Raw genomic sequence first — 24,217 nt, 5'->3', positions numbered from 1 at the left:
GAGTCCGACTTCGTTGCCCGTCCAAGACCAGATTCTGGTCTGGGACTGCCGTGGCCGTATGAAAACTTGGCCTCAGGGGGAGCTCGAGGACCTCCGAGAACGATAGACAGTCCTTAGGCAACGGTGGGGAAACTTACTTAGCTGTCAGAGCCTTTTGGCGGGCTTTCTTGTCCTTTGAAACACATAGTCTATAACACGAGTTCTCGCAATACCTACGCCATCTAGTAGCGCCAGAGCTCTTTTTATCCTTATCAAGGCGTATAACGTATCTTATAAGCGAGCGGGACATATAAGCGAGCGGGACACTAAGTTCTTGGCACGACGCGTCCTTCTTCATCTACCTCCAACAACGCGTTTTTCCTACAACTAAAGATGTCTTCCGCTTCAAAGGAAGCTAGGGTAACCTTGGCCCTCAAAGCTCTTGAAAATGATACGAAACTAAGCCTCCGAGCCGCGGCCAAGCTCTATAACGTGCCAGTTTCAACCCTCGGCTACCGACGTACCGGCCGGCCTATACGACGCGATCTTCCAGCCAACTCACGGAAGCTTACCGATCTAGAAGAGAAGGCTATAGTCCAGTATATAACTGAGCTATCTGAGCGAGCTTTTCCACCAAGGCTACGTAGTATAGAAGATATGGCCAACCAACTGCTACGCGTACGCAATGCGCCCCCTGTCGGCAAGCTCTGGGCTTACAACTTCGTTAAACGCCAGCCCGCTCTCCGTATGCGTTGGTCACGTCGATACGACTACCAGAGGGCCAAGTGCGAGGACCCAGAGGTTATTGGCGAGTGGTTCGCGCTCGTATAGAATGTCAAGGCCAAGTATGGCATTGTAGATGACGATATCTATAACTTCGACGAGACTGGGTTCATGATGGGTATCATCTTCCGAGGCATGGTAGTTACAACCTCTGATGGCCGTAGCAAGGCAAAGCTGGCCCAGCCTGGTAACCGCGAGTGGGCTACAGTAATCCAGGGAGTCAATGCCCTCGGCTGGGCTATCCCACCCTTCATTATCTTGGCCGCGCAATACCACCTCGCCAACTGGTATCAAGAGTGCAACCTCCCGGCCGACTGGCATATCGCGACCACCGAGAACGGCTAGACCACCAATGCCGTAGGCCTCGATTGGATCAAGCACTTTGACTTCCATACAGCACCCCGTACAAAGGGCAAATATCGGTTATTGATCATCGACGGCCACGAGAGCCACCACTCGACCGAATTCGAGCTCTACTGCTAGGAGCATTACATTATCACACTCTATATGCCTCCGCATTCCTCCCACCTCCTCCAGCCACTCGATATTGGCTGCTTTAGGCCGCTAAAACAGGCGTACGGTCGCCAGGTCGAGGACTTGATACGCATGCATATCAACCACATAAGCAAGCTCGAGTTCCTCTATACCTTCCGCAAGGCCTTCTTCGCCTCTATGACGGAGAAGAATATACAGGGTGGCTTTACAGGTGCTGGCCTTATGCCGTACAATCCAGAGAGGGTACTTTCTAAGCTGGATATCAAGCTTCGTACACTAACACCCCCAACCTCACGGCCTAGCACTATACAGTCTTGGGTCTTCCAGACACCATACAACTCCCGGGAAGCCAATGCGCAGTCCACACTCATCAAGACTCGTATTGCCAACCATCAAAATAGCTCCCCAACCTCGATGTTGGCTGCTGTAGACCAGTTGGCCAAGGGTACAATGGCTATAATGCACCAGATGGCTCTTCTTCGCGCCGAGGTCTCTTCGCTCCGTAAGGCCAACGAGGCACTCAGCAAGCGCCGGAGAGCCAAAAGAACACGCGTGCAGCTTAGAGGATCGCTTGCGGTACAAGATGCAAAGGATCTACTGGACCAGAAGGCTATGGTTGGGGAGATAGCGCAAGAAAAGGAGCCGGATAGTGGTGGTGCAGGGGGGGCTCGTACGAAGGTTCGGTGCTGTAGTATGTGCGGCAAGCCTGGCCATAATGCCCGTACGTGCCAGGAGGTTGTAGAAGGGTCTGATTCAGCTGTTTCTGATGTAATTGTAGTTGGTTAATGGTCTTATTATATTGTAATTGAGGATGGTTGTTGTAGAGTGGTGGAGAATGTCCCGCTCGCTTATATGTCCCGCTCGCTTATAAGATACGTTAGTCCTATAACTACCATAAACGTCTGGGTTCCCTTGCTCTAGCCATTGTATATAATTTTTAGCCGTTATTGTGACGACTAGATGTAATTGAACAGGGTCAAGCCGGCTGTTTGTTGTCATTCTATTTCGTGAATCTAAGGTTGAGGAAAGGAAAGAGAAGTTCTGAGTCGGTGGCCCAGAACATTACACGAAGATATTCCTGATTTGTGGGTCATGTGACCGGTGCTCCACAACAGCCGTCAATCAGGGAGGTCGTGGGTTCGACCCCCACCTGGGGCGACACCCATACTGACCGTGACATAGGACTGCATAGTTTCATCACATAGTGGCCGAGGCGGTAGTGGTGGTAGTAGTGGTAGTAGTAATAGTAGTGGTAGTAGTAGTGGTAATAGAGGTAGCGGTATATACCGCCATAGTTGCTCTAATTAATAGGTGCGCTAAAAGCATGCCGAGAGGTATAGAGTATATACCTATTACCCTTCCCGGTGAACAAACATCGGGGGCCGCCCACGCGGGCGGCCGGGCATCGCAAAAATCGGGAATTAGGTCCTTTGTGATCTGTTCTTTCGATTCCAAGGGGTTGCAGCGACGCGCAGCTTCTACGCGGCCGTGTGGCTGTCGGATTGTTGGTTTTCGCGACAAGAAAGTGAGGATTTTCGAGTGCACCGAAAATCCCGCACTACCCCGCACGACGACCACCATTGACGACAACTACGATAATCTACCTGCAACAAGTTTGCAAGACTAGGGGGATACTGGGTACGAAAACCACCCGACTCTTTCGACGTTTTGAAGAAGAGATAGGGCACCCCCGGCCCTGCCCGGTTCTAAGGGCGCCCGCGACGAACGCTAGAGGGCTAGTCGTACGGCGACGAGGATACGGAGCGAAAGCCGGTATCGCCGACCGATCGTACGACCAACTATAAGAGCAGGAGAGAGAGGGAATACGGGCTCGTTAAGGGAGGCAACACGGGCGGCCGGGCCCTCTTGCGAGGCACTTCGCCCTTTGCAATACTGTAGTTGGATCTGAGGATAGGAGGCGAGGCAGGTGGATCAGGGCAGGTTAGTAGCAGAGCGACCGAGCGAGCTGCGCCGGCGTGGCAGCTCGTACGACGGCCTGCTGCAAGACACGGTCGGCCTTGTAAGGGAGACCTAGCAAGGCAACGGGAAGCTGGAAGTCAGGGTTGCGCCTGGCGGAAGGTGGGCCGTGGCGGCTATACTAGACCGAGAGGAGGATGACGGAGGTGTGGCCCTGGCTCGTACCCAGGCTATAGGAGAGATATAGCTATTCCCTCGGCGAGGGACCCGTAGGAATGTCGTACGCGGCGGGGAGCGTGCTCCTTTAGCCAGAGGCGTACGATGGGGGAGGAAACCGCCGATAGGACGTACTAGAGAGTACTATGGCTGGGGATCAAATGTATGGTGTCGCCGCTATAAGGAACTTATGGCTCTGAAGGAGTAGTATAGCCGGCCGGAGAGGACGGACGCGCGTGTCGGTCATCCAAGAGGGAGGAAGTATTGTGCCTCTTGTGGAGGGCTTAAGGTGCAAACCTTGGAGTCCCGTGGCCTAGTATTGTTATGCTTGGTCCGGTAGAGAGGTTTGGCCTTGCCTCTCTGATTAGATTACCTCTATAAGGCGGATCTTCGCGATTACGCTTAGGTAGCACGTTTGTAGAGTGATAATCTAAGGACTTCAAGGCCGGTTCCTAGGGGTCTGGCTCGACTGGAGGCTTTCTTGGAAGGCCCACGGAGCCGGCATAGCTACCAAGCTAAGAACCCAAGACTTTGCCCTATCAAGGATAGCAGCCAAGACCTGGGGCCCGGGGCTAATCAGGGCCAGAGAGGTCTATACCAAGTGCATTCGTAGCGCAATAGCCTATGGGGCATCCAGCTTCCATAAGCCTACAACACTCAACGGCCCACCACAAGGCCTAGCCAGGGACCTAGCAAAGGCCCAGAACCGAAGCCTACGCATCGTAACCGGAGCCTACAAGGCCACCCCTATACGGAACCTCGAGACGGAAACTTGGATCCCTCCCCTAGACCTCTACCTTAACAAGAGGCTGGCCGACTTCGAAGGCCGGCTCAACGAGCCTACCCTACAGGCTGGGCTAGGCCCAGAGGCCCCGAGACGCCCACCAAAGGAAATCATCCAAGGGGCTTGCAACAGGCTCCAACGAAGGTTCCGGAGGCTACGGGGCCGGCCCCGGAGCCCAGGAAAGCCAACAGATGTCGAAAAGGCCTCGGCTGTAGTGGCCGAATGGAACGCCCAGGCTAAAGCCTTGGGCCCACCATTGGCCAAGACCCAGGATGACTGGGCATTATTAAGAGCTTGGGAGGCCAGGTGGAAAACCCAGGTCCAGGGACAGCCAACCAGGCTAGCCGACGAAGGCCTACCAACAGTCCTCTTCACGAACCAGAGCCTACGGAAACACCAAGGCCTTACAAAGGCCAAGAGCTCCCTACTAGTACAGGCCCGTACGGAGGCTATAGGCCTACGGGACTTTCTTTTTAAACAAAAGGCCCGTAACCAGCCTACCCCCTATTGCGAATGCGGGGAAGGCCGGGAGACAGTGGAGCACCTAGTGGTTTGGTGCTCTATACCACCTATACCAAGAATCTGGCCTAGGCAACTAATACGCACCCACCGGGACCTTAGCCTTGTTTTACAGGGCCTAGGCTACCGGAACCGAAGACTTCTGAAGAAGGTACTGGGTTGGCTGATGAACTCGGGCCGGCTAGGGGAATACAGGCTTGCCCAGAACCTAGATCAGGAACTGGAAGCCAGGGAGCTCGGCTAACCACACCCGTGGCCACGGCTTAGCTGGGCTAGCACCCTACTAGCCGTTGGCCCAAGGCCTTCCCAAGGCCTTTTTCTTTACTTGCAGCAACGTGTATCACTGGAACCATGTCTTTCCTATTATTTTTGATGAAGGTTTTCACCCGGCCTAAACGGTACGGTTTTTCCTTTGTACATAGCAGTAGAGGGTCTGGCGCGCCTTGTAAATAGCGAGGCATAGCGGAGTAGGAGAATATATATATATATACCTATTATAATTCTTTAAGATTAGGGCATTTTTAACCTTAAGAGATAGGCTAACCTAGCCAACACTTCCTCTAATACGCCTGCTACGTCTCCAGCCCCCGCTCTCCCCGTACCTCCGGCTCCCGCCCTTCTCGCCGGCTCCGCCGTAGCTCTGGCCGTCCTGCACTCTATTGTTCCGCGCTCCCCCAGTGTACGCCCCACCATCTCATGCCCTACCGGTACGCACCCTGTCATCAGGAACCCCGCAGTCTGGCGCTCCGCCGTAGCAGCGGATAGGATGGATATTTCTTAGGAGTGTATTGTATATAACTATATAATATATAACTGTACGAACTGTAAGATTATGAGATGCAGGTGCGAACATAAGGTATATGAGATGTAGTCTGTGCGCCACCACTTTGTGGCCATACAGCCCTGTACCTGCATGCCACGCTTTTCCCTCCTATACATCAGTAGTCGATCGGTAGCAACACCATAACGTTGGACACTCGACCTGAAGCGCAAAAGTTTGGGAACTGTGGGGCTCGAACGTTGGACACTCGACCTAAAGCGCAAAAGTTTGGGAACTGTGAGGCTCGAACTCACGACCTCCGGATAGCTCACTATTTTAACTATGAGACCGGCGCAATCTACCGACTGTGCTAAGCTCCCTTTTCCTAGTTGTTGAAAGCAGGGGAGCAAATGGGAATTGATCAAGGGCTCTGGTGATGCTGTAAGACTTTGCTGTCGGGCCGAGACCGGGCGGGGTTTCGGGTGGGAACGGGCAGCCCCACCCAAGCCCCCACCAACCATAGTTGTGTATGCCACAATCACAATGCACCACAACCTCATCAACAAAGCGTCTTTAATGGGTTGTATGTAGCTTAATGTGCCGCAAAAGCGCCTTCTATTGCCACTACTCTGGGATTCTGGGTGCTTTGCAGTCAAGGAGAGGGATGAAGAGCATGATGGATGCCATGGTGGTGGAGTGGGGCACCAAGGGAGATTCGGTTTGCCCAAGAACGCATTCTTTGTTGGCATGACACGGCGACAGAGCACAAACATCACACTCGGATACCTCTACCGAACTGACTCCCAATTCTGACTCGATCGCTTGAACCCGAAATGTGATGATCAAACTAAAGTAAGCCCGGCACAACTGAATGAACCGGGTCATAAGAGCTTGAAGTCTCGAGCCGCAGAACAAAGTCGCAAAAGTTAACGCTCCGGACAAGAAGTGGGGTCTTGTGCTTGCCGCCTCAGGTATCCACGTGATCGGCACTGGTCCCATAAATAGTAAACATGCCAAAGGCTAGTGGCCTACGCTTTACAAAGCATCATCCGCTCACCTTCGACAAATGCGTAAGGCTCAAAATGGCTTGATCACACCCGCTCTCTGTTCAATCCCCCTTCATCTTCGTGGGCACAGTATTCTTAATTGCTGTAATCTCTCTTCAAGGCTCCACAGGTAAGCGGCGTCATCATATAAACGTCTCGTACCATGCAAAGTATACTGACTACAGAGTACATAGGGAAGGCGAAGCAATGCCGTCCACACACCCATCACTGCCCAATGAGCATATAGACGTGCTCGAGGTAAACGAGGCCTTTGAAGAAGTCGACGGATGTTTCAAGTTTACAGGCACACTCGTTGTGTACAGAACTGGTGACGGCTTGCACCATGCGGTTTCGAAAGCTCGCTACTCGCCCCCCTCGGAGGTTAAATTCGAACATCTCAACAACCATATCCCCATCCCCATCTCCGCCTACAGCCCTTTGTTCCCGCCCGGTTTTACACATGCACCCAATCCCCTGCCAGAGAACTGTCACATCAAAAAGCCCCAGCTGATATCCTACGATCGAATCCGCCAAGGATCCCAGCCGAATCATATCGCGGACTCCATTCTCCTCGAAGCTTCAGTCTGCGAGGTTCTCAAGCAGCATCCGCACCCCAACATTGCCACTTACCTTGGATGCAAGGTTTCAGATGGGAGAATAGCTGGTCTTTGTTTTGCGCGATACCATCGTACCCTAATGGAAGAAGTAAACCCCCGCGGTCTTATGAAGAGAAAGTTCAGATCAGACTGTCAGAGAAGCAGGGACTACAACAGTGTGCTGGCCGGGATCGAGAGCGGTATCAAGCATCTTCATGCCTTGGGATTGGTTCACAACGATATCAACCCAAGCAACATCATGTTGGACGGTAACAAGGCAGTCATCATTGATTTCGGCTCTTGTAGGCGGATAGGAGCGAGTCTGGAAGGTGCTGGTCGCACTTACGAGTGGTACGATGAGCGAGTCAAAACCGCGTTTCCGCAGAATGACCTCGACGCATTGGAGGAGATTCGTATCTGGTTAGGCGACAATTCCACGCCGTTCAGTTTGCTGAATAGCATTTTCTTTACGGGCCGGGTCAAGAGAACAAGTTCAAAACAAGAGACAAGGTTGAATAGTTTCGCTAATCTTTCCAACCCTGCTTCATCCACCTTAACCCCTTGCGCTGCCTAGTGATGTTGCTGGACCTGACCCTGACGGTTCTGCCTCTCTACGTTGCAAGACGTTCACTTGGAGGTGGACCTGCAACCTGTGTTAGCGCGCTCTTGTGAGGCCAGGGCAACTTCATGAACTCACTCATCACACTTATTCTCCCACCAGTTACACATGATGTTGTACAGAGGGGTGGGCAGGGTACCGTCGCACGATATTCACGCATGAAAGCAACTATTGTGACAGCAAACGAGATACATCGTGCAGAATACGCGGTAGAAGCACGCTGTTTCGCTCATGCTGGGATAAGGGACAGGCGTCTAAGTTGGCAAACGTTCCTAACCAAGCCAATGGAACCCCAAGGGAGACACCAGACGGTACCGCATGCTTGGCTGCCTGCTGGAATTGGCGGGGATAGCGAATGCAACAGCATTTCGCCGAATTGGATGAAACAACGGACAGCTGTGCTTCAAATGGGGCAGCCTTGCTCGGTACGACTTGCTGTAATGGTTGCATCTCTCTGCTGTAGCAAGTATCACCGGTGAGGAAAGGACTTCTATCGCCGGCACCAAGGAGCAAGGTACTTGATTCTTCGCGATCTCAGACTCATCGGGTTTATCAAGCTCATTGAGCTCATCGGGCATATTGACTCACGAGCGATACCAGCCACGCTCGAATTAAGGCGTTCTTGCTGCTACTGGGCGAGTGGAAGAGTCCGAGCATTTGGGACCGTGCAGCATCTCCAGCGTAAGGAATCCAACAGCCGTTGAAGAGCCTTCAGGCAGACCCAGAGCCCGCATGCACTGTACCCGTCAACTTTTCGCCACAAGCCGCGGACTAGCACGCAATTGGAGTCACGACTACCCAGAGCGACCAGCTCTTACCCGACCTCGGCGGGGACGGCTATCCCGAACTCGTCCCGCTTTAGCTTGACCTTAGGGATAACGTACATTATCAGCGAGTGACCCATATCAGCGAATGACCCACTCTCCACTACCCTACAAACATTATCCTCAACTACAAAACAACAAAACTATCAACCAACTACAATTACATCAGAAACGGCTGAATCAGATGCCTCTGCAACCTCCTGGCAAGTGCGGGCATTATAACCAGGCTTGCCGCATACACCACAGCATCGAACCTTCGTATGAGCCCCCCCTGTACCACCACCATCCGGCTGCATTTCTTATGCCACCTCCCCAACTATAGCCTTTTGGTCTAGTAGATCCTTTACATCTTCCACTGCAAGTGATTCTCCAAGCTGTATGTGACGGTGGAACGCACCGACCATGATGATGATATCATTTGTATGTATAATGATTCATCATACCAAGTGATGATTCATTATGCATGTTCCATTACATCATGCATGCAAGCTCAGACCTACTCGCATCCTGTATTTAAAGCCTACCTTGCAGTCTCGAGGATTCCTTTCCTCCTGCAAGTTCAATATTCTTGCAATACAGTCAGTTGCCCACCAGAGCCTTGAGCCTGGCCTGCGACGACAGTCACCGTGGCAATATTGAACTTCCTTTGGATTGCATACCTAGCCAGGCAATTCATCGTAACGGCTACGACCTTCCGAACCGACCAGTGCCTAGTCGACCGAGCACGTAGCACATCGTCTTAGCGGAGGCTTGACCACGTATTCGAACAACTACGGAGCCTGCACCTAGAGCCCCCCGTCGGTACCCGGATTTTTTTTTTCACATTCATCACTTCGGGCCTTCCTTCCCTGGCACTAAAGGGTTACGGTGGTAATTGGAAGTGCCATTTCTTCTAGGGTCTTCGGTATTCATTGCAAGCGCGGCAGTTTCCGACCTTCTTCCCCTGCATACGGGTTGTGTGGTAATTAGAAGTGTGTGGACCGACCGGCTGGATCCCGAATTGCAAGAGCCCTCTTTTTCTCGCACCTGCATTCAATAACGAGCACGAACAACAACCGACCTGCAAGATGGACCCCCTTCAGCACATACAGCAGGTCATTCAGAACCACGAAGCCCAGATTCAAGCCTTGACAAAGGAGCTTACCGACTTAAGGAACAAGTCGGCCCGCAAGCCTAAGCCGAGCCTCCCCGATCCTGGCAAGTTCTCCGGCACCTACCATTGAGATACCTGGTTTCCGGCCATTCAAGCCAAGCTCTGTATCGACAGTCAAGCCATTGGAGCTCCGGAAGCCCAGTTTTTCTATGTATACGGTCGTCTCGACAGCAAGGTTCAGGCACTCGTTACACCGCAGTTAGCCGTTGCCGAAGACACAAAGCAGTACGACCCCCAGATCCTGCTCAATCAACGAGCCCGTCTGTTCGACGACCCCAACAAGGTACGCAATGCCGAAGACAAACTACAAGCCTTAAAACAAGCCGACGACGATTTGCTTCCGGTTTTCCTGGCCCGGTTCGAGCGGCTGCTTTACGCGGCTAAGGCGAACACGTGGCCCGACAACACCAAGATCGCTATGCTTCGTCGTGGCTTGAGCAAATCAGCCCGTTCCCGGCTCGGTGCCCAGGTCATTATACCCGACGATTACAACGGCTTTGTCACAATGCTCCAGAAGCTCAACACCCGTCACCATGCTTCCGGTAACCCCAAGCCCTTCAATGCCGATCACAACAAGGGCGAACCGATGGATTTGAACACGGTGGACATTGCAGCTATGGATACGCCGAAGTATAGTATGGTCCCTGAGATCCGGTCGATGAAGGAGGCTCTGGAGAAGGGCTCTGGCGATGACGACGGTGATTTGTACGATTGATTGGTATGTGTGGGTGATGATGTACTTGGTGGATTTGGCTGTATTGGAAGACTCGAGGCGAGTCTTCTGTTCCGGGGCGGGGGGAGGGGTTGAACGGGTGATGCGACTATTTATAAAGATCTCGAGGTGCTTCCAATCTTCGGCAGGCTACAGCTGAGGTATTGGCGATGCTTGGTTGCTACATTTGGGTCGCATAGAGCCTTGTGTAGGTGTTGTGTTACGTTACAACAATCTGCGTTTGAGTGCTGCTGCGAAGTCTCACACATCGGTGACATCACCATCTTCGCCCCGCGAACATCTCCCTTTTCGTTCTTGGTGGGTAAACGGGACATATCTCGGTATCCTACCGAACAATGATGACCGGAAGGGGCCCGATGGGGGGCCGACCCTAGGGAGAGTCTGGGAGATTGGTTAGGGTCACAAACAGGCAAACAAGATTATGCAGCCCAACCCGGAGTGCCGTGACGCCGCAATATCACGGTGGTAGCGAGCCAGGTCAGAAGCGGGCAAAGTTCAGTCAATCACACCGCGCCGCTGCACCTGAACTGTGCCGCTCCGGCGCCGACAAGAGCCTCAATCTCGCTGTCGCTAGACCACATCCAAACATGTTGTCTTTGAAGCACAAGGCTGCGCAACGTACTCCGTACCTTGCGCCATTTCGACGTCCTTGATCGTGCGCGGTTGGCTCGAGGTTGTGGGCAGGCCGCGCGCCCTAATTGGCCGAGAGACTGAAACCGTTATGCGGTTGGTGCGCGCAAACTCAAACACCTGCATCGCGTACCGTGTGATATGCAGGTGCCCGGGTGGCTTGTCCACCAAGAGCGCCCCGCGTGAGACATGGGCGTTATGCGTTCCGCGCAGCTGGGACAGGCTATTGGCCACGATATATCCTGGCCAATCTCCCATAGATATCTTCTCCCCTCCGTCGGTCGCGGCACTTTGCAACTCCGGGCACGGCGGCAGCACTCCAGGCTGTCATGACGGGGAACCATGGGTGCGCACGTTTCCACCACCAGCTGTGCTGCCCACTACAACATCACTCCCAACTGTAGCGTCGTCCTGGCGCAGGACGACTCCACCGCCCTCCTGCTCGGCCAGAGCGCCTATGGCGAGTTCCAGGGCGACCCAGACATCGCAGGCATCGGTGTAAGGCGTCCAACCCTCGTGGATGTGTGTAGGTGTCACTGACACGCTGTAGGTTCTCGGGGCATTCCTCTGCGTGACCGCTGCCTCTTTGCTGCTGTCTATCGCAAGCATAGCATGGTGGTGGGCCAAGAACATCTTTGGTTTCCTGGATCATATCACAAGAGAGTAAGCGGTAGCATGACCTTGCATGTTCCCTAGGCCGGCCTTGCTCACTCCCCCCAGAGAAAAGTCCCTCAGAAACTGGCAACTCAGTATCGCCGGCATCATCGAGGCGCTCATCGTTACCTGCAGCGACCAGCAAGTCTTCACGGGCGGCGCCTACGCAATCACGCTGCGCTATGCGAAGGCCTGCTCCATCTCGGCCTACCATTACAACATCGTCGCGAGCATCCTGCTCGTCACCTGCGCCACGCACTTGATGGCCATAACCGTTGCGCGGCACTACTGGAAGCATCCCTTCGTCGGTGTCCTGCGTATCGCAGTAACCAGCCTCCTCTTTATCATTACCGGCGTCCTCTTAGCGAACCGTGACTCCGAAGCCAACAAGTTCCCGACCAAAGTGCCGGATGATACGGAACAGTACAGTTTGATGCTGCTGCCAGCCTCCTGTTTCCAGGGCGGCCATCTTACGTTGGCTAGCGAGGTCCAGAAAACGCTCAAAGTGGGCTCGGCGGAGGCTTTCTTCACTGGACAGCTGCATGGCTGGCCGAACTATGTGATCATGTTTCTCTTTTACATGATTGCTGTCGCTATGAGCCTGGGGCGGATAATCCGTCGAGGGAAGGGCCGTGACGGAAACCGGAATAAGTTCATGCATTCGCTGAAGCGGGTCTTCCCCTTCTTCTTCCGCATCAAACGGGTCTTCTATCTCTTCTTTGGCTGCTACTTGCTTGCCGGCATCGGCATATCCACCTGGACTGTTGCCGCCGCAGCCATCTACGTCTTTCGGCTGCGATGGTGGGTCAGCAACTCAGGCTGGTACGTCAGACACTCCTCTCTCTACTAATGTTAGGTTCGCTGCTGACCCAGTTAACCGCCTGCAGGATGCAACTTAACAACAACCAAAACCCAGAGAATGACCCATCTACCTTCGGCCAGCTCGTCCCCCTCCTCCTCATGTCCCTGACAGTGTTCACCTTCCTGCAAATCGTGAGCGGTATGTCTCCATCGCCATCCTTTCTTTCATGCCCACTAATATTAACATGATCTCATCAAAAAACAGAGCGCGTCCACGCGCGGAGAATACGCGACAAGGGGTTCGACTACGCCTCGCTCCGCGGCTCATCCGGCGCCAGCTACGAGCCCTTCTCCCAGTCCCCTCGCACGCGCTACTCGGCGGTGTCTGTCCTCGAAACTGGCTCGATGCGCGATCATGACCACCGAGGTCATGTGCCAGAGAACGAACAGCAGCTGTATGACCCGGCTCAGTACGACGACAACGACAATACCGTGCAGGAGAAGGAGAAGCACGAGCCTGTTGTGACCGTGGCGCTCGTCCAAGAGCCCGATGACATGGACGTGGCTGAGTACAAGCGTTATGCCGATCGTGACCACGGTAACGTTCCTGATTATGATAAATGAGAGGATACGGACTTGTGGTGGTACTGCGGGTGCTGTTGATGGCGCTGAAAGACGGGCCTCGAGCTGGACAACCACAAGCAGTACAACGATGACAACCGACAGTAGGCACAGGATTAACGTGGAGAATGTGTTCTTCCGATAGGAACATCAACAAGCTACGAGAGAAGGGGGTGGTAGATAAGACAATGCTCCTCTAAGCGTGGATCAAGGCGAGTGCAGAGCTGGGCTGGGGATTCTGTGGCGGACTCCGCTTATACGGTGCATCGATACTATCCAAGTGACCACTGGTGCTGACGAAGAGACAAATATACATGTCCTACCTTATCAAATGCTCAACTTTCGCATCTCATCATGCTTAAGGGGTTGTATATTGAGGGAGCGATAAGCATTAGGATGTTATCACGGGTCATGCTGGATAGGTAGCGTGTTGTGAATCATAAAGCTTCTCCAGCGCTCAAAAGGGTCGCTACTAGCCTGCAATGCAATCCCGGGGGCGGGAACTCCCATAGGACCGTTGTCTGGTCTTCACAGCCTAGGATGATATCGGAAGTGGTGGTTCGGAGAAGCAATAAGAAACAACAAAGGAATCACACTGAGCACGCGCTGTGTGCAAGTGGTCTCAGAAGAAGTGTTCCTGCAGCTAAGGAAAACGGGGAAGTATTGTTAGGGGCCAAATCCGAAAATCGATAACTCAGAGGGGGAGGCGACGAAGCACGTGGATATAAAAAGGAATGCATCGGAGACTGGAAATATGCATATCAAATGCTGACCACGATCTGAATAACCTCCCCCCCCCAAGTTCTGGTCCTGCTCACCAACTCGGCACTGGTATTTCTCCTGACGGACGTCTAAGCGCCACAGCCAACACCGACGTCTTCACCCTTTTTGATTACCTATTAATCATGATTAATTATCTGCCCCCTGATTCACTCAGTCGTACCTAGACAGCCCGCTATAACTCCAATGCAATGCACCTAGAAACCCGGAACACGAAACCCCCACCTTTTCCAGCGCGTCAGAACACTAAGCGCTCGTAAACTGCTTCCTCAACAGCCTCTGCTTGAACGACTCGGGCGAGAAGCGGCCGCCCGAGACGGCCGTCCCTTCCATACCCATGACCTCGGTGACCCAGTTCCCTTCGGTCCTGATACTCAGCCTCGGACGGCTCTGGGTTTGCGGTTCTTTCTCGTTTGGCTCCTTTGTTTCCCGGCGTAGCTTATGTGTGCCGGCCTTATCGTCCTCGGAGTGCCGAGTTTCCCTGCAACTGCATTGCTCTGTTGTGCACTTGTCGCAGGGTATGCCGATGCCTGAGTCACAGGAGTCGCGAGGGTTGGAGGTGTATTGCTCGTCGGTCGACGCCGTCGGGTTGTTTATGTCGTGAGATGCGACGACTTCATATGTCTGCGGTGTCATGTTGCGTCGAGAGATCCTTTCGCTGAACGAGGCGGCTGTGTCTCGAGGGCTCCTTGAGCGGAAGTGTTTGTTGACAGCGGTACTTGTCGCGGCATCCTGTGTGCTGCGTTGTATGGACTTGAGCAGGGTGTTCCGTTTTGATTTGCGGTCTGGTCGTCTCTGAGAACCCTGGCCCTGGAGCTGTTCCCCGCCTGTGGCTGACCAACACCGACTCGCTGACTGCTTCATGATGTTGACTCGGTGCGTTTCGAAGACAAGCTCTAGTTGTCCTGTAAGAAAGTTGAGGTAGTCGTTGTCGGTGACACCGGGAAGAAGCAAGCCAAGCGTCTCTCGCAAGCTGGCTTTCAGGGCTTCCTGGCTCTCCTCAAAGACCTGCTCTACCTCGACGAGTTCGACAATAGGTTGGAAGTCTGGAGGTGGGTGAGTTGATATTCGCAATTGACGAGATGAGTGCGTATGACACGTACCTGGCTCCGGCACTTCCACGTCATCAGGGAAGACTAGGCGCCAAAGTCCCTCCCAGCTCCATGTCTCGCCGCTTCCATCCCTCGCCATCAGTACTCCCGCAATCTCGCCCGTTATCCCGCTTTCCGGATCTTCAACGGAGGATGCCTGCACCTCGCACATCTGATCGCGGGGCAGCAACAGATGGCGCTCGAGGCCGATCTCGGTGTCGAATTCCAACTTGCAGCGACGGCACTGGGCACCTCTTGATTTACGTCCGTGACAGGAGACAATGTGATGCCTGCGACCAAGTCAGCACGTTTTACCCAGAGGTTATGCGTCTACATGACTCACTTCAGCTCAAGAATGGAGCCGAACGGAGCCATGGCGCATCTCTTGTGCTCCCGAAAGTTGAACCTGGCTGGGTTCCGTTTCCTGAACGGACAAGGATATGAAACCGTAGCATGGTGGTCCATGAGCGTTTCCGTTTCCCATTCCGAGCTCTGACGAGCGTGTGTGGACGGTTGGCCGTTCGTGTAGAATTCTGACACAGGTTTCCCCTGTGGCATGCTCCTGTCCTCTTGGTGCGCCGTGCCAACCGTGGTAGATACCTCGTCAAGAAACCTTGCTATGGCATGCCAGATGTCGACGGGCCAAGCCGTTTCTCTTGATTCCCTGCCCTTCCTTTCCACCAGAACACTTGTACCAGGTTCGGTAGAAGTAGGAAACCTGAAAGCAGTTGTGGCATGCCCTGGACGTTCCCAGCGCCAGGAGAGGGGTTGAGCTCCCGTATCGGGCGGCGAATCTTTGTCCAATGGTTCTCGTTGCACATGCTTGACCCCTAATTGGGCCATGTCGCGTCTAGATCCTTCGTTTGTTGGTCCGCGGTGTCTGTTCAGGGAGGACAGCCTGTGCTTTCTGGTGATTGTATGACCATCCAGGCTCGTGGGAGGGCTCGGGGGCGGCATCCTCGGTGGTCCCGTGTGTCCGGTGTACTCAATCCGCTTCGATATCACCCGCTCTTCACTGAAGTTTGGCGCCCATATGCCCTGTACGCGTAACAACCTCTTCTAACGGGGTATCCCCGGCTTTCCTTGTCGAAGCCTTCCGCAAGAATATTGACAAGCAGCACCTGGAGAATCGCGAAATAGTCGAAGAGGCTCAACAGCAGAGGCAAAGGAAGGGAAAAATAGAGGGAAGACGTCCGGGGAACGCGGGGATTCCCGCGCGACGATGGTCGATGTCATCGCGACCCGTGGTAGTGGGTCGAGCCAAGCAGGGAGATGAAGACAGAATCTTCGGCATCGCTGGGAATCCAGAAACGGCCATTCATTGCTGGGACCGGGATTGTGCGGGATCTCAATGGCCATGCGCCGCGCGTAAGCGGGAGAGCATAAGGAGAGCCATTATTAGCAGCCTGCATAATCATTCGTCAATCGAGGAGTTGATCGAGGTGGCTTTCAGGATCGCGGTGCGATTTGGCGCTGAACGTGGTGGAGTTGCTTGTCCAATCCCTGTTCAGTGGCCGTTCAGCAGCGCTATTGGCCCGTGAATTCATTCTACTTTTGGCCCATCAGCGGCTGTGATGTCCAATCCACGCGCTGATTCGACTTGGCCGAGATGGGACAATTTCTCCGTGGGTGTCACGGCATAATATTCAGGAGCACCCAGGATGAAAGTTGGGTTCGATCGGAATCTGGTGGAATTATCGTTTCGTGCGTGTCTTGCGAGCCGGATCCTAGGAACTGGGCTGGGCCGCCGGGCCTTCCCAAAGATGAAGGGGCGATGATGTCAATGATTCTATCCAGTGCGAATATAGAGTGAAGTATTGAGATGATAATCTCGAATATGAACTGTGCAAAACTTCACAATCCGGCCCTCTCAGTGAGAGTGCTAGACTAATGCCGGATCTGTGTTGTGAATCACGCTTCTCAGGATGATGGTGCTCACCATACTAGTAAATGCCTAACCTGTAAGCGGAGACAGGAGGCAGGAATTAGCATAAGAAGGTACCTAAGGTAGGTGGTAGGTAGCAAGTCAGGACTGCAATCGAGAACTGGAGTGATGATTACGATGTACCACCAGACTAATGTAACAAAGGCTAAAGCAGCTATAATCAGCATGGTCCATGCCGTGAAAGCAACATTGGCCAGCTTCCAGAAGAGTTTACCGTCAGTCATACTGTGACCGTATCACTTACAAGTGCAAATACAATACATAGGTGCTTGAATCACGTGTAGTATGTAAAATGGTGGACTTTGACTCCCATCAATGAGAAAACAGTGGATTGCAAGTTAATCTTTATTGCAGTGATGATACACCTACCTTATTCTTGCCCTCGGCTACCTCGACCTGTATCTGGGCAATTAGTTCACTTACCTGACGCAGGCCCCTTGGACGAACCAGAAGAAGCTTGGAACTCCTTCTCCGGTACGTGACGGTCTCTCCACCACTTCACGCCGAGCCCAGCATCAATCAGCATCCAGCTGTCTTCACTATGCCTCTGGGGCTTGCAAATAGACAACCTGCGCTTCTTAGATCCCGGTGATCCCTCCTGCTCACCTTCGCCGTCACACCCACAGGAGATAAAGCTGGTTATTTGAAACACCACCTTACGCTTACGGCGGAAATTGGCGTGTGGGCGGCGTATCTTGTCGAACTGCAAGCAGAGGCCGACATACTTGCACGGCGTCTTTACCTTCCAAGCCACCTCGAGAGTCTTGTTGCAGTCGATGCAGACCTCGGTGACCTTGTCGTAACCACACATCTTGTACGGTGGGGTATGATGACGGAAGTGAGACGGCTTTGGTATTCTTGGGCGTGGGCAGGGAGGGGAGGTGAAGCTCTTGTCGAGGCTGATGAAATGAAAGGGACATATTGTGATCTGATCTTGTTTATATATTTTCTTCATAGCATTATACCTCCGTTCCATGCCTCACAGTGGCTTTGTTTGGAATACATAACCATAATCCCATTGTCCTGAACAATCAGCCATAGTCCTGACAGAAGCATCGTGCGGCTACCTTCATCAATGGCTTTGTCCTTTCACGCCATGAACAATGGCCAAGGTCTTGGATGGCTAAACAAAGGTCGGAAATCTTTACATGCAACTGGCTCGGAACTAAGGATTCCGGTGAATCTCTTTCAAGGAAGATGAAGACCCAGCCTATGTTGTTTGCTTTGACCGGTCGGCTTGAGAGGTTCCGCGGAACTGGCGAGTCCCTCCGGAGTCCGGACAACAAGAGTGTCTGTCTCACGGTGCTGTGACCGAGCAACTACACAAAGCTAGGTGACTGCCTAGAGAAACACATCGCCGTCGGATGTACAATGAAGTAATGTTATGCCCGTCTGCGGTGGGGCATTGAGTTGCCCCTTGAAGCCCACAGGCATCATCACACACGCCTGGGTACCACGGGCAAGAAACAGGTTCCTCCTACCAGACATGCTGCCACAACAATCACCGAATGCATCCAGGACACAAAGCGGAACATCACGGAGGAATACGGTGCCGTCAAGAGCGTTCTCCCGCTCATCGGAAATCGTTATTCAACTCGATATCCCCACCTTTGGACTGTATCAAGCAAGTATCCCATCCACGTATGTACAACTCAGCTCCCAACCGAAAGCCCCTAGGTAGTACCTCTTTGATCCAACTGCCCTATCTTACTGAGCCAAACCACAGCCTGCCCTCACGAACTGCGTGGCCGCAGCTTACAAACAACCCCCTTAGTCCGATAAAACCACCTCGAGCAAGTCCACCACTGCTCCTGGGGATCCTCCAACTCAATATCAAAACTCGCCAACAGCGTCGGCACGACCTTGTACACCTCCATCTGGCTCAGATTCCTCCCGAGACAAATGCGATAACCCCCACCAAAGGCAAGGATACTCTGGCCCCACCGCTGCATGCGCTCCTTATACTCCTCCTCCCCCTCCTGTTCCCTCCTCAGCCACCGATCGGGATTAAACTCGTCCGCATCCTCCCCAAACACCCCCTTATTCCTGCCCACAATATAAGGATTCATACCGACCATCTGCCCGCCCGGCACGACGCTGCCGTCCGGTAAGGTAAGCCCCTCGGCCGGCACGATGCGCTCCATGATCATGGACACGGCCGGGTGGTAGCGCAGCGTCTCCTTGACGACGGCCTCGAGGTAGGGCAGGGCGCGCGCCTTGGAGTGCGGCGCGGGCTCGAAGGGTCGTGGGAAGGCGGCGCGTACTTCGGACTGCAGCTTCGCGAAGATGCGCGGGGATTTGAGTGTGTGGTAGAACAGAGCGCGCATTGTGATGGCGGTTGTGTCCGCGCCGGCGATGACTGTGTGGTGATGAGGGAGTTAGTAGTGTTTTGTTGTTGGTTGTATGTTTTCTGGGGATGTGGGTGGGTAAGGTAGTAGGTTAGTACTAGGGTTGGGCTGGGGTTCGGGCCTACGGTTGAGGAGGAGATAGCCGATGACACTTTGGTCGTTCACGAGATCGGGGTGGGTAGACTTGGACTCGATGAAGTACTGCAGGAAGTCGGGCTTCCCTTCGGTGTAGTTCTTGTCCTCGCCCTTGAGACGAGCGGTCAGGTTCTCGATGGCGATGCGGGTGACGTTGCCGATGTTGGGGGGCCCGATCGGGTAGATGGGGTTCTTGTCGAGCCAGTAGTCCGCCCACGGCATCTGGCCGCAGAGACCCAAGTAGTCGATCGACTTGTCGGCGATGGCCAGCGTGCCGTCAAAGTCGCACCCCTTCTCCATGTAGCCGAACTTCGAGCTGAAGGTGACCATGCCCAGAAAGTCCCAGGCGTCTGTTTGTTGCATGTCAGCTCATGGACTGGTGACTTCAAGTTGCTGCTGCTCAAGAAGGAACAATAAATCGTCCCGAAAAGAACACAGTCCATACTCACAGTAGCCCAACCAGTCGCCAAACTCGCACGTCTCCTTAGTTTCGACGTAGCGCTTCCGCAGCGTGGTGATGAAGTCGGTGATCACAGAGTCCATCAGCGGCTCCATGGCTAGCACGGCCGGCACCGAGTAGTGCCGCACCACGGGCCGCTTGATCTGGGCATGCAGGGTCGGGTCGACCTCAGAGAACATGTGGAAGACCTGCTTGCCGTCGATCATGGAGCTGCTGTTCTTGTAGAAGTCCGACTTGACCCACTTGCCGTCGGTGCCGTAGATGACGCGGTAGAGGTCCGGCATGTCCAGGTCCAGCAGGTTCGGCCCGATCCGCACGACCGGCCCGTACTTCTCATGCAGCTTCTTCATCCGGGGCGCATACTCTCCCGAGATGACTTGCCAGAGCCGCCAGAGGTTGGTCCATCCTGGCGGGTCGTCAGTGGGCCTGAGGTACGAACTGAAGTATGTATCGTGCAGTAGTTACACGGGCTGACGTGAGATAATTGGTAACTTACCTGCCAGAAAGGGGCCGGGGTACTTCTTCAGGGGCGACGTCTGGTAGGCGACAAAAAGCCATAGAAAAAAGGCAACGGAAGGAGCAAGGACGAGAACGCCCAGCTTGTTTTCCCAGATACCGGCCAACACGGGGCTCAAATCCAGTGGGATCCCTCCACGCCAGGGGATGCCGCCATCGGCAGCGGGCGAGGCTGAAGCCATGGGAGCGCAGGACGCGGGAGAGGTAAAAGGGCAAGGAAGGAAACGGGGAAGGTGAAGCTTGCCCTGTGCAGAAGCAGACCGGAAATTGCAACAGCAGCAGCAGCAGGGACTCGTTATGAACAGCAATGGCAAGCAAGTGGGGTTCACCCAAGCACTTTTCGCTGTTCCCATTGTGTTTTAGCGGTTGATGATGGATGGCACATCGCATATGCAGGTTTGGACAATCTTGGTATGGACCAGTTGCAGACGGCAATTCTCCTGGACGATCAGGGTGAAGTAATACGCCACCTTCAAGTGCTAACGGTATGTGCGTTTCCTCTTTGCCAACATTCAAGCCTCGACTTTTGAGTGGTGCCTTCTCGGGCCTCACTGCTCGTAGTTGGAGAGCTCCTGCTCCTGCCTCGCGTCCTTTGTGTCGGTTCCCCGGCACTTGCTCGCCATGCCACCCAAAGTCCCCAGCCCTGGTAACTCTTCCGTAACACGGTTGAGTTGTCGACACGCCCAGGCATGCACTGCAACCATAATTTACTGGGCTACAGTAACCCTCCCTGTCAAGCAAACTGACCGATAGGTTATCGCCTCAACATGAATAAAGCGTTTCTTTGAGACCCTTCCGTTGATGCTATCAAAGCCAACGCCCACTGGATTCTGAGAGGTCCCATCATCAACTGTTCGCTGCGGTTTGGCACAGAACGTTAGCCAGCAGGAGTTGAGGAGGTACCTATTCCAGCGTACCTCCACTGTCCAAAGTCCAGGCACAGCCCTGGTGCAATAACCAAGCACTCGGGGAATGTCCGAGGCGACCCCCTAGCGCAAGCCTCTGAACCAACCCCCACGTTCCAGGCCCTGCCCATCGTTCCCTCACTCGCTGGGATCCCAAGGATCTCGCTCCTCCTTGGCCCTAGCCTCTTGGCAGCTGTCAAACCTGGCCCTGGCATAATGTTCAAGCGCTATCCCCGGGATGCTGATCCGCGGGACGGGCTCAACCGGTCAGTCGGCACAACCATGATGGCCTTTCGGAACTGACTTCCCCGGCGACTCGTGGGATTGTGGCAAAGAAAAGCCTTGTCTTCTCACCGCTCCCCGCATCATGAGGACTTTTCGAGCCCTTGACGATGGCGACATGATAGATGCATCCCGGGCTGATTTGAAGCAGCAGACGACGAGTCCAGGACCCTCGCCTGCTGGGTGTCAGCCAGTTGATTTGTTGATCGTTTCAGCTGTTGCTTTTTCTCCTCCGCGCGGGGATATGCGGGAAGGGGAATGCGACCCTTGCTCCCCAAGAAAACTGAACATCATGGATCACGGCCATGGGGTACCTCGAGGGTACGTAACGTTAAAATAAATTTCTGTCAGATGCTGGGAGCACTCGTGGTGGTCCCGCAGGAACGAAATTTCCGGCAACACCGACCCTCACCCAAACCTCTCTCTCATGGGTATTCCGTACCGAGACCAGCTTTGGCCCTGCCCCAGACAGGATCGCTGCATTGCACAGTATTCTCGCAACTCATAACCAGCTGCAGAATCCCCCTGTTCCCGAAACGAAGATGATCGACCCGGCCGTTGAATGAGCGTCGTAGCAATGGCACCCGGTCTTGCCTTGTCCTTGCCTGCCGTCTGTCATCCATGTTCACTCCAGAGGCAGCGGTTCAAATACATGGTCCGTCGACACTCCATACACTAACAACCCGGACCCGCGCGGACTTTGACTCCGACATTTCATGAGCGTAGCCGGCACAGCATCTGACCTCACAGAGCCAAAAGGACGACGACGGCTGACGGCTGGCCCATATTCCTCGCCTCGCGCCGTTCTGCGGTCGACATCATGAAGGGCATGGGGCTGAAGGGCGACGCGCCCTGGGCGCTGAGCGTTATGTGGCTGTTGGCGGGCCTGGTGTTCTTCTTCCTGCTGCTGCGCATTTACACGCGCGTCGTCTGTCTCGCGTCGTACGGCATCGACGACCACGTCTACTTCACGGCCTTTGTATTCCTCCTCATCTTCACCATCTTCACCACCCTCGCCGGCAACCACGGCTTCGGCCAGACCATGGACGAGATCGGGGACATCGACCAAGCCGTGCGGGCGACGCTCTATGAGTGTATTGGCCAGGGGTTCGCCATCGTGGGCATGGCCATCGCGAAAGCCTCGCTCGGCTTTTTCCTGCTCCGTCTTGTCACCATCCCCTGGCACAGGATTGCCATCTGGAGCGCCATGACCCTCGTCATGCTGGCGTCTATCGGTGCGTTGTCTGGAGGGATTGGAGTCCGCACTTCGAAATCTCCCCCGACTGATGTTCAACAGCTCAAGTCCTCTGCTTCTGGCTCTCGTGCGTCCCCTTGAACTATGTGTACGACCGCCGCATCCCGGGCGGGTACTGCCCGATCGATACCCGGCCAACATCGTACATTCTCTGCAGTATGTCCCTCTCCTGACACTGGACAAGCGACCGGCAACGGACTGACCCTGCTTTTTCTTTTTTGAACCAACACAGTCTCGACTATCACTGTCGACTTCTTCTTCGCCGTCTTCCCCTGGATCATTGTTTACCCACTCCAGATGCCGCAGCGGGAGAAGTACACCATCGCCGGTAGTATGAGTCTGGGTCTGGTGTGAGTCTCTGACTTGGCTCCGCCGTGTCGCAGGAGCGCGAAGACCAACCAGCAGTAACTGACTCCCTTCAGCGCCGCTGCAGCCGGTATCAAGCGAACGACCGAGGTCGAAGGCCTGTACACATCGAACTACCTGAGTACGTACTACCCCCCTCCCTTTCCCCCCTTTTATTTATCCCCTCAACAACCACAAAAAGAAGAGAGAGAGAGAGAGAAATGGAAATTGGAATCTCCACTAACCAAAACAATAAAAAAAAAACAGAAGACAGCGTAGGCCTAATCGTCTGGTCCTCGGCCGAGATGGCCGTCACCCTGATCTGCATCGGCATCCCCGTGTGCCGGCCGCTGTACAAGCGCGCCTTCCGCCGCCTCTTCGGCGCTTCCTCGTACTACAACAACTCGGGCGGCTACCAGAAGCAATCCAACTCCCATCAGCCGCAACAAAATAATAACAACAGCAACTCGGTCCCGCTGCGCACCATCGGCGGCGGGCTGGTCGACGCGGATGGGAAGCCTGTGGTGCTGGTCTCCAAGAGGAGTAAGAAGACACAGGGTGATAGTGGGAATGGGAGTGGGAGTGGGAGTGGGAGTGGTGGTGCCGATGCCGATAGGGATGAGGACGTCGAGGATAGTACGGACGAGGTCAGTTTCAGCGATGTGAAGCTGGGCGTCAACGGGCCCTTTACGCGGACGACAGTGGGAAGGGGGAAGCGGAGCAGCGTAGTGGTGGGCGGGGATAACTCGTCGGGCGAGGAGATTCTGGGGGATGAATACCGTCGGAATCAGATGATGATGGGATGTAGTAGTAGAGGTCGGAGGTCGGATGAGGAAGGGGGTGACACTGGGGGGAAGAGTAGGGGGGAAAGGGGGGAGAGGGGGGCGCATAAGCTGGGGAGTAATGAGATCATGGTCACTGAGACGTTTCGCGTGGAGAGGTCGTCGCGGGCTAGTTGAGGATGTGAGGGATGCGGGCGGAAGCGTGTATTACATATTAAGGTACTACGACTGGTTGAGAGACTA

General features: G+C 54.2%; 5 protein-coding genes and 1 non-coding gene across 6 annotated transcripts; 3 read left to right on the top strand and 3 right to left on the bottom strand.

Moving 5' to 3' along the window:
* Nucleotides 1-5,742: 5,742 nt before the first annotated feature.
* Nucleotides 5,743-5,833, bottom strand: B0T15DRAFT_t183. The gene has a single exon. It is a non-coding gene; the product is annotated as a tRNA-Met (tRNA).
* An 873-nt stretch (nucleotides 5,834-6,706) lies between these two features.
* Nucleotides 6,707-7,614, top strand: B0T15DRAFT_486996 (uncharacterized protein; the record flags this gene model as incomplete). Its single annotated transcript, XM_062866400.1, has 2 exons — nucleotides 6,707-7,541; nucleotides 7,580-7,614. The coding sequence occupies 2 exons, from the start codon at nucleotides 6,707-6,709 to the stop codon at nucleotides 7,612-7,614; spliced, it is 870 nt and encodes a 289-aa protein (XP_062719426.1).
* Nucleotides 7,615-11,396: 3,782 nt separating this feature from the next.
* B0T15DRAFT_513794 (uncharacterized protein) lies at nucleotides 11,397-13,133 on the top strand (the record flags this gene model as incomplete). Its single annotated transcript, XM_062868069.1, has 5 exons — nucleotides 11,397-11,552; nucleotides 11,605-11,717; nucleotides 11,775-12,530; nucleotides 12,596-12,708; nucleotides 12,775-13,133. The coding sequence occupies 5 exons, from the start codon at nucleotides 11,397-11,399 to the stop codon at nucleotides 13,131-13,133; spliced, it is 1,497 nt and encodes a 498-aa protein (XP_062719425.1).
* A 1,023-nt stretch (nucleotides 13,134-14,156) lies between these two features.
* Nucleotides 14,157-15,376, bottom strand: B0T15DRAFT_496182 (uncharacterized protein; the record flags this gene model as incomplete). The annotated part of the gene is made up of 3 exons (XM_062867165.1): nucleotides 14,157-14,956; nucleotides 15,014-15,291; nucleotides 15,345-15,376. 3 exons carry the CDS (start codon nucleotides 15,374-15,376, stop codon nucleotides 14,157-14,159), a joined length of 1,110 nt encoding a protein of 369 aa, XP_062719424.1.
* A 3,056-nt stretch (nucleotides 15,377-18,432) lies between these two features.
* Nucleotides 18,433-20,802, bottom strand: B0T15DRAFT_540854 (cytochrome P450). The gene is made up of 4 exons (XM_062869815.1): nucleotides 20,386-20,802; nucleotides 19,879-20,295; nucleotides 19,420-19,779; nucleotides 18,433-19,305 (listed from the first exon to the last, which is right to left on the bottom strand). Exons 1-4 carry the CDS (start codon nucleotides 20,756-20,758, stop codon nucleotides 18,680-18,682), a joined length of 1,776 nt encoding a protein of 591 aa, XP_062719423.1. The 5' UTR covers nucleotides 20,759-20,802; the 3' UTR covers nucleotides 18,433-18,679.
* Nucleotides 20,803-22,421: 1,619 nt separating this feature from the next.
* Nucleotides 22,422-24,151, top strand: B0T15DRAFT_402521 (uncharacterized protein; the record flags this gene model as incomplete). Its single annotated transcript, XM_062865167.1, has 5 exons — nucleotides 22,422-22,827; nucleotides 22,890-23,003; nucleotides 23,080-23,197; nucleotides 23,270-23,334; nucleotides 23,460-24,151. 5 exons carry the CDS (start codon nucleotides 22,422-22,424, stop codon nucleotides 24,149-24,151), a joined length of 1,395 nt encoding a protein of 464 aa, XP_062719422.1.
* Nucleotides 24,152-24,217: the final 66 nt, after the last annotated feature.

The sequence above is a fragment of the Chaetomium strumarium genome (genome assembly GCF_033439665.1).
Source record: "Chaetomium strumarium strain CBS 333.67 chromosome Unknown B0T15scaffold_6, whole genome shotgun sequence".
NCBI lineage: Eukaryota > Fungi > Ascomycota > Sordariomycetes > Sordariales > Chaetomiaceae > Chaetomium > Chaetomium strumarium.
The sequence above is the reverse complement of the archived record's forward strand: the minus strand, read 5'-3'. Positions and strand labels throughout refer to the sequence as shown.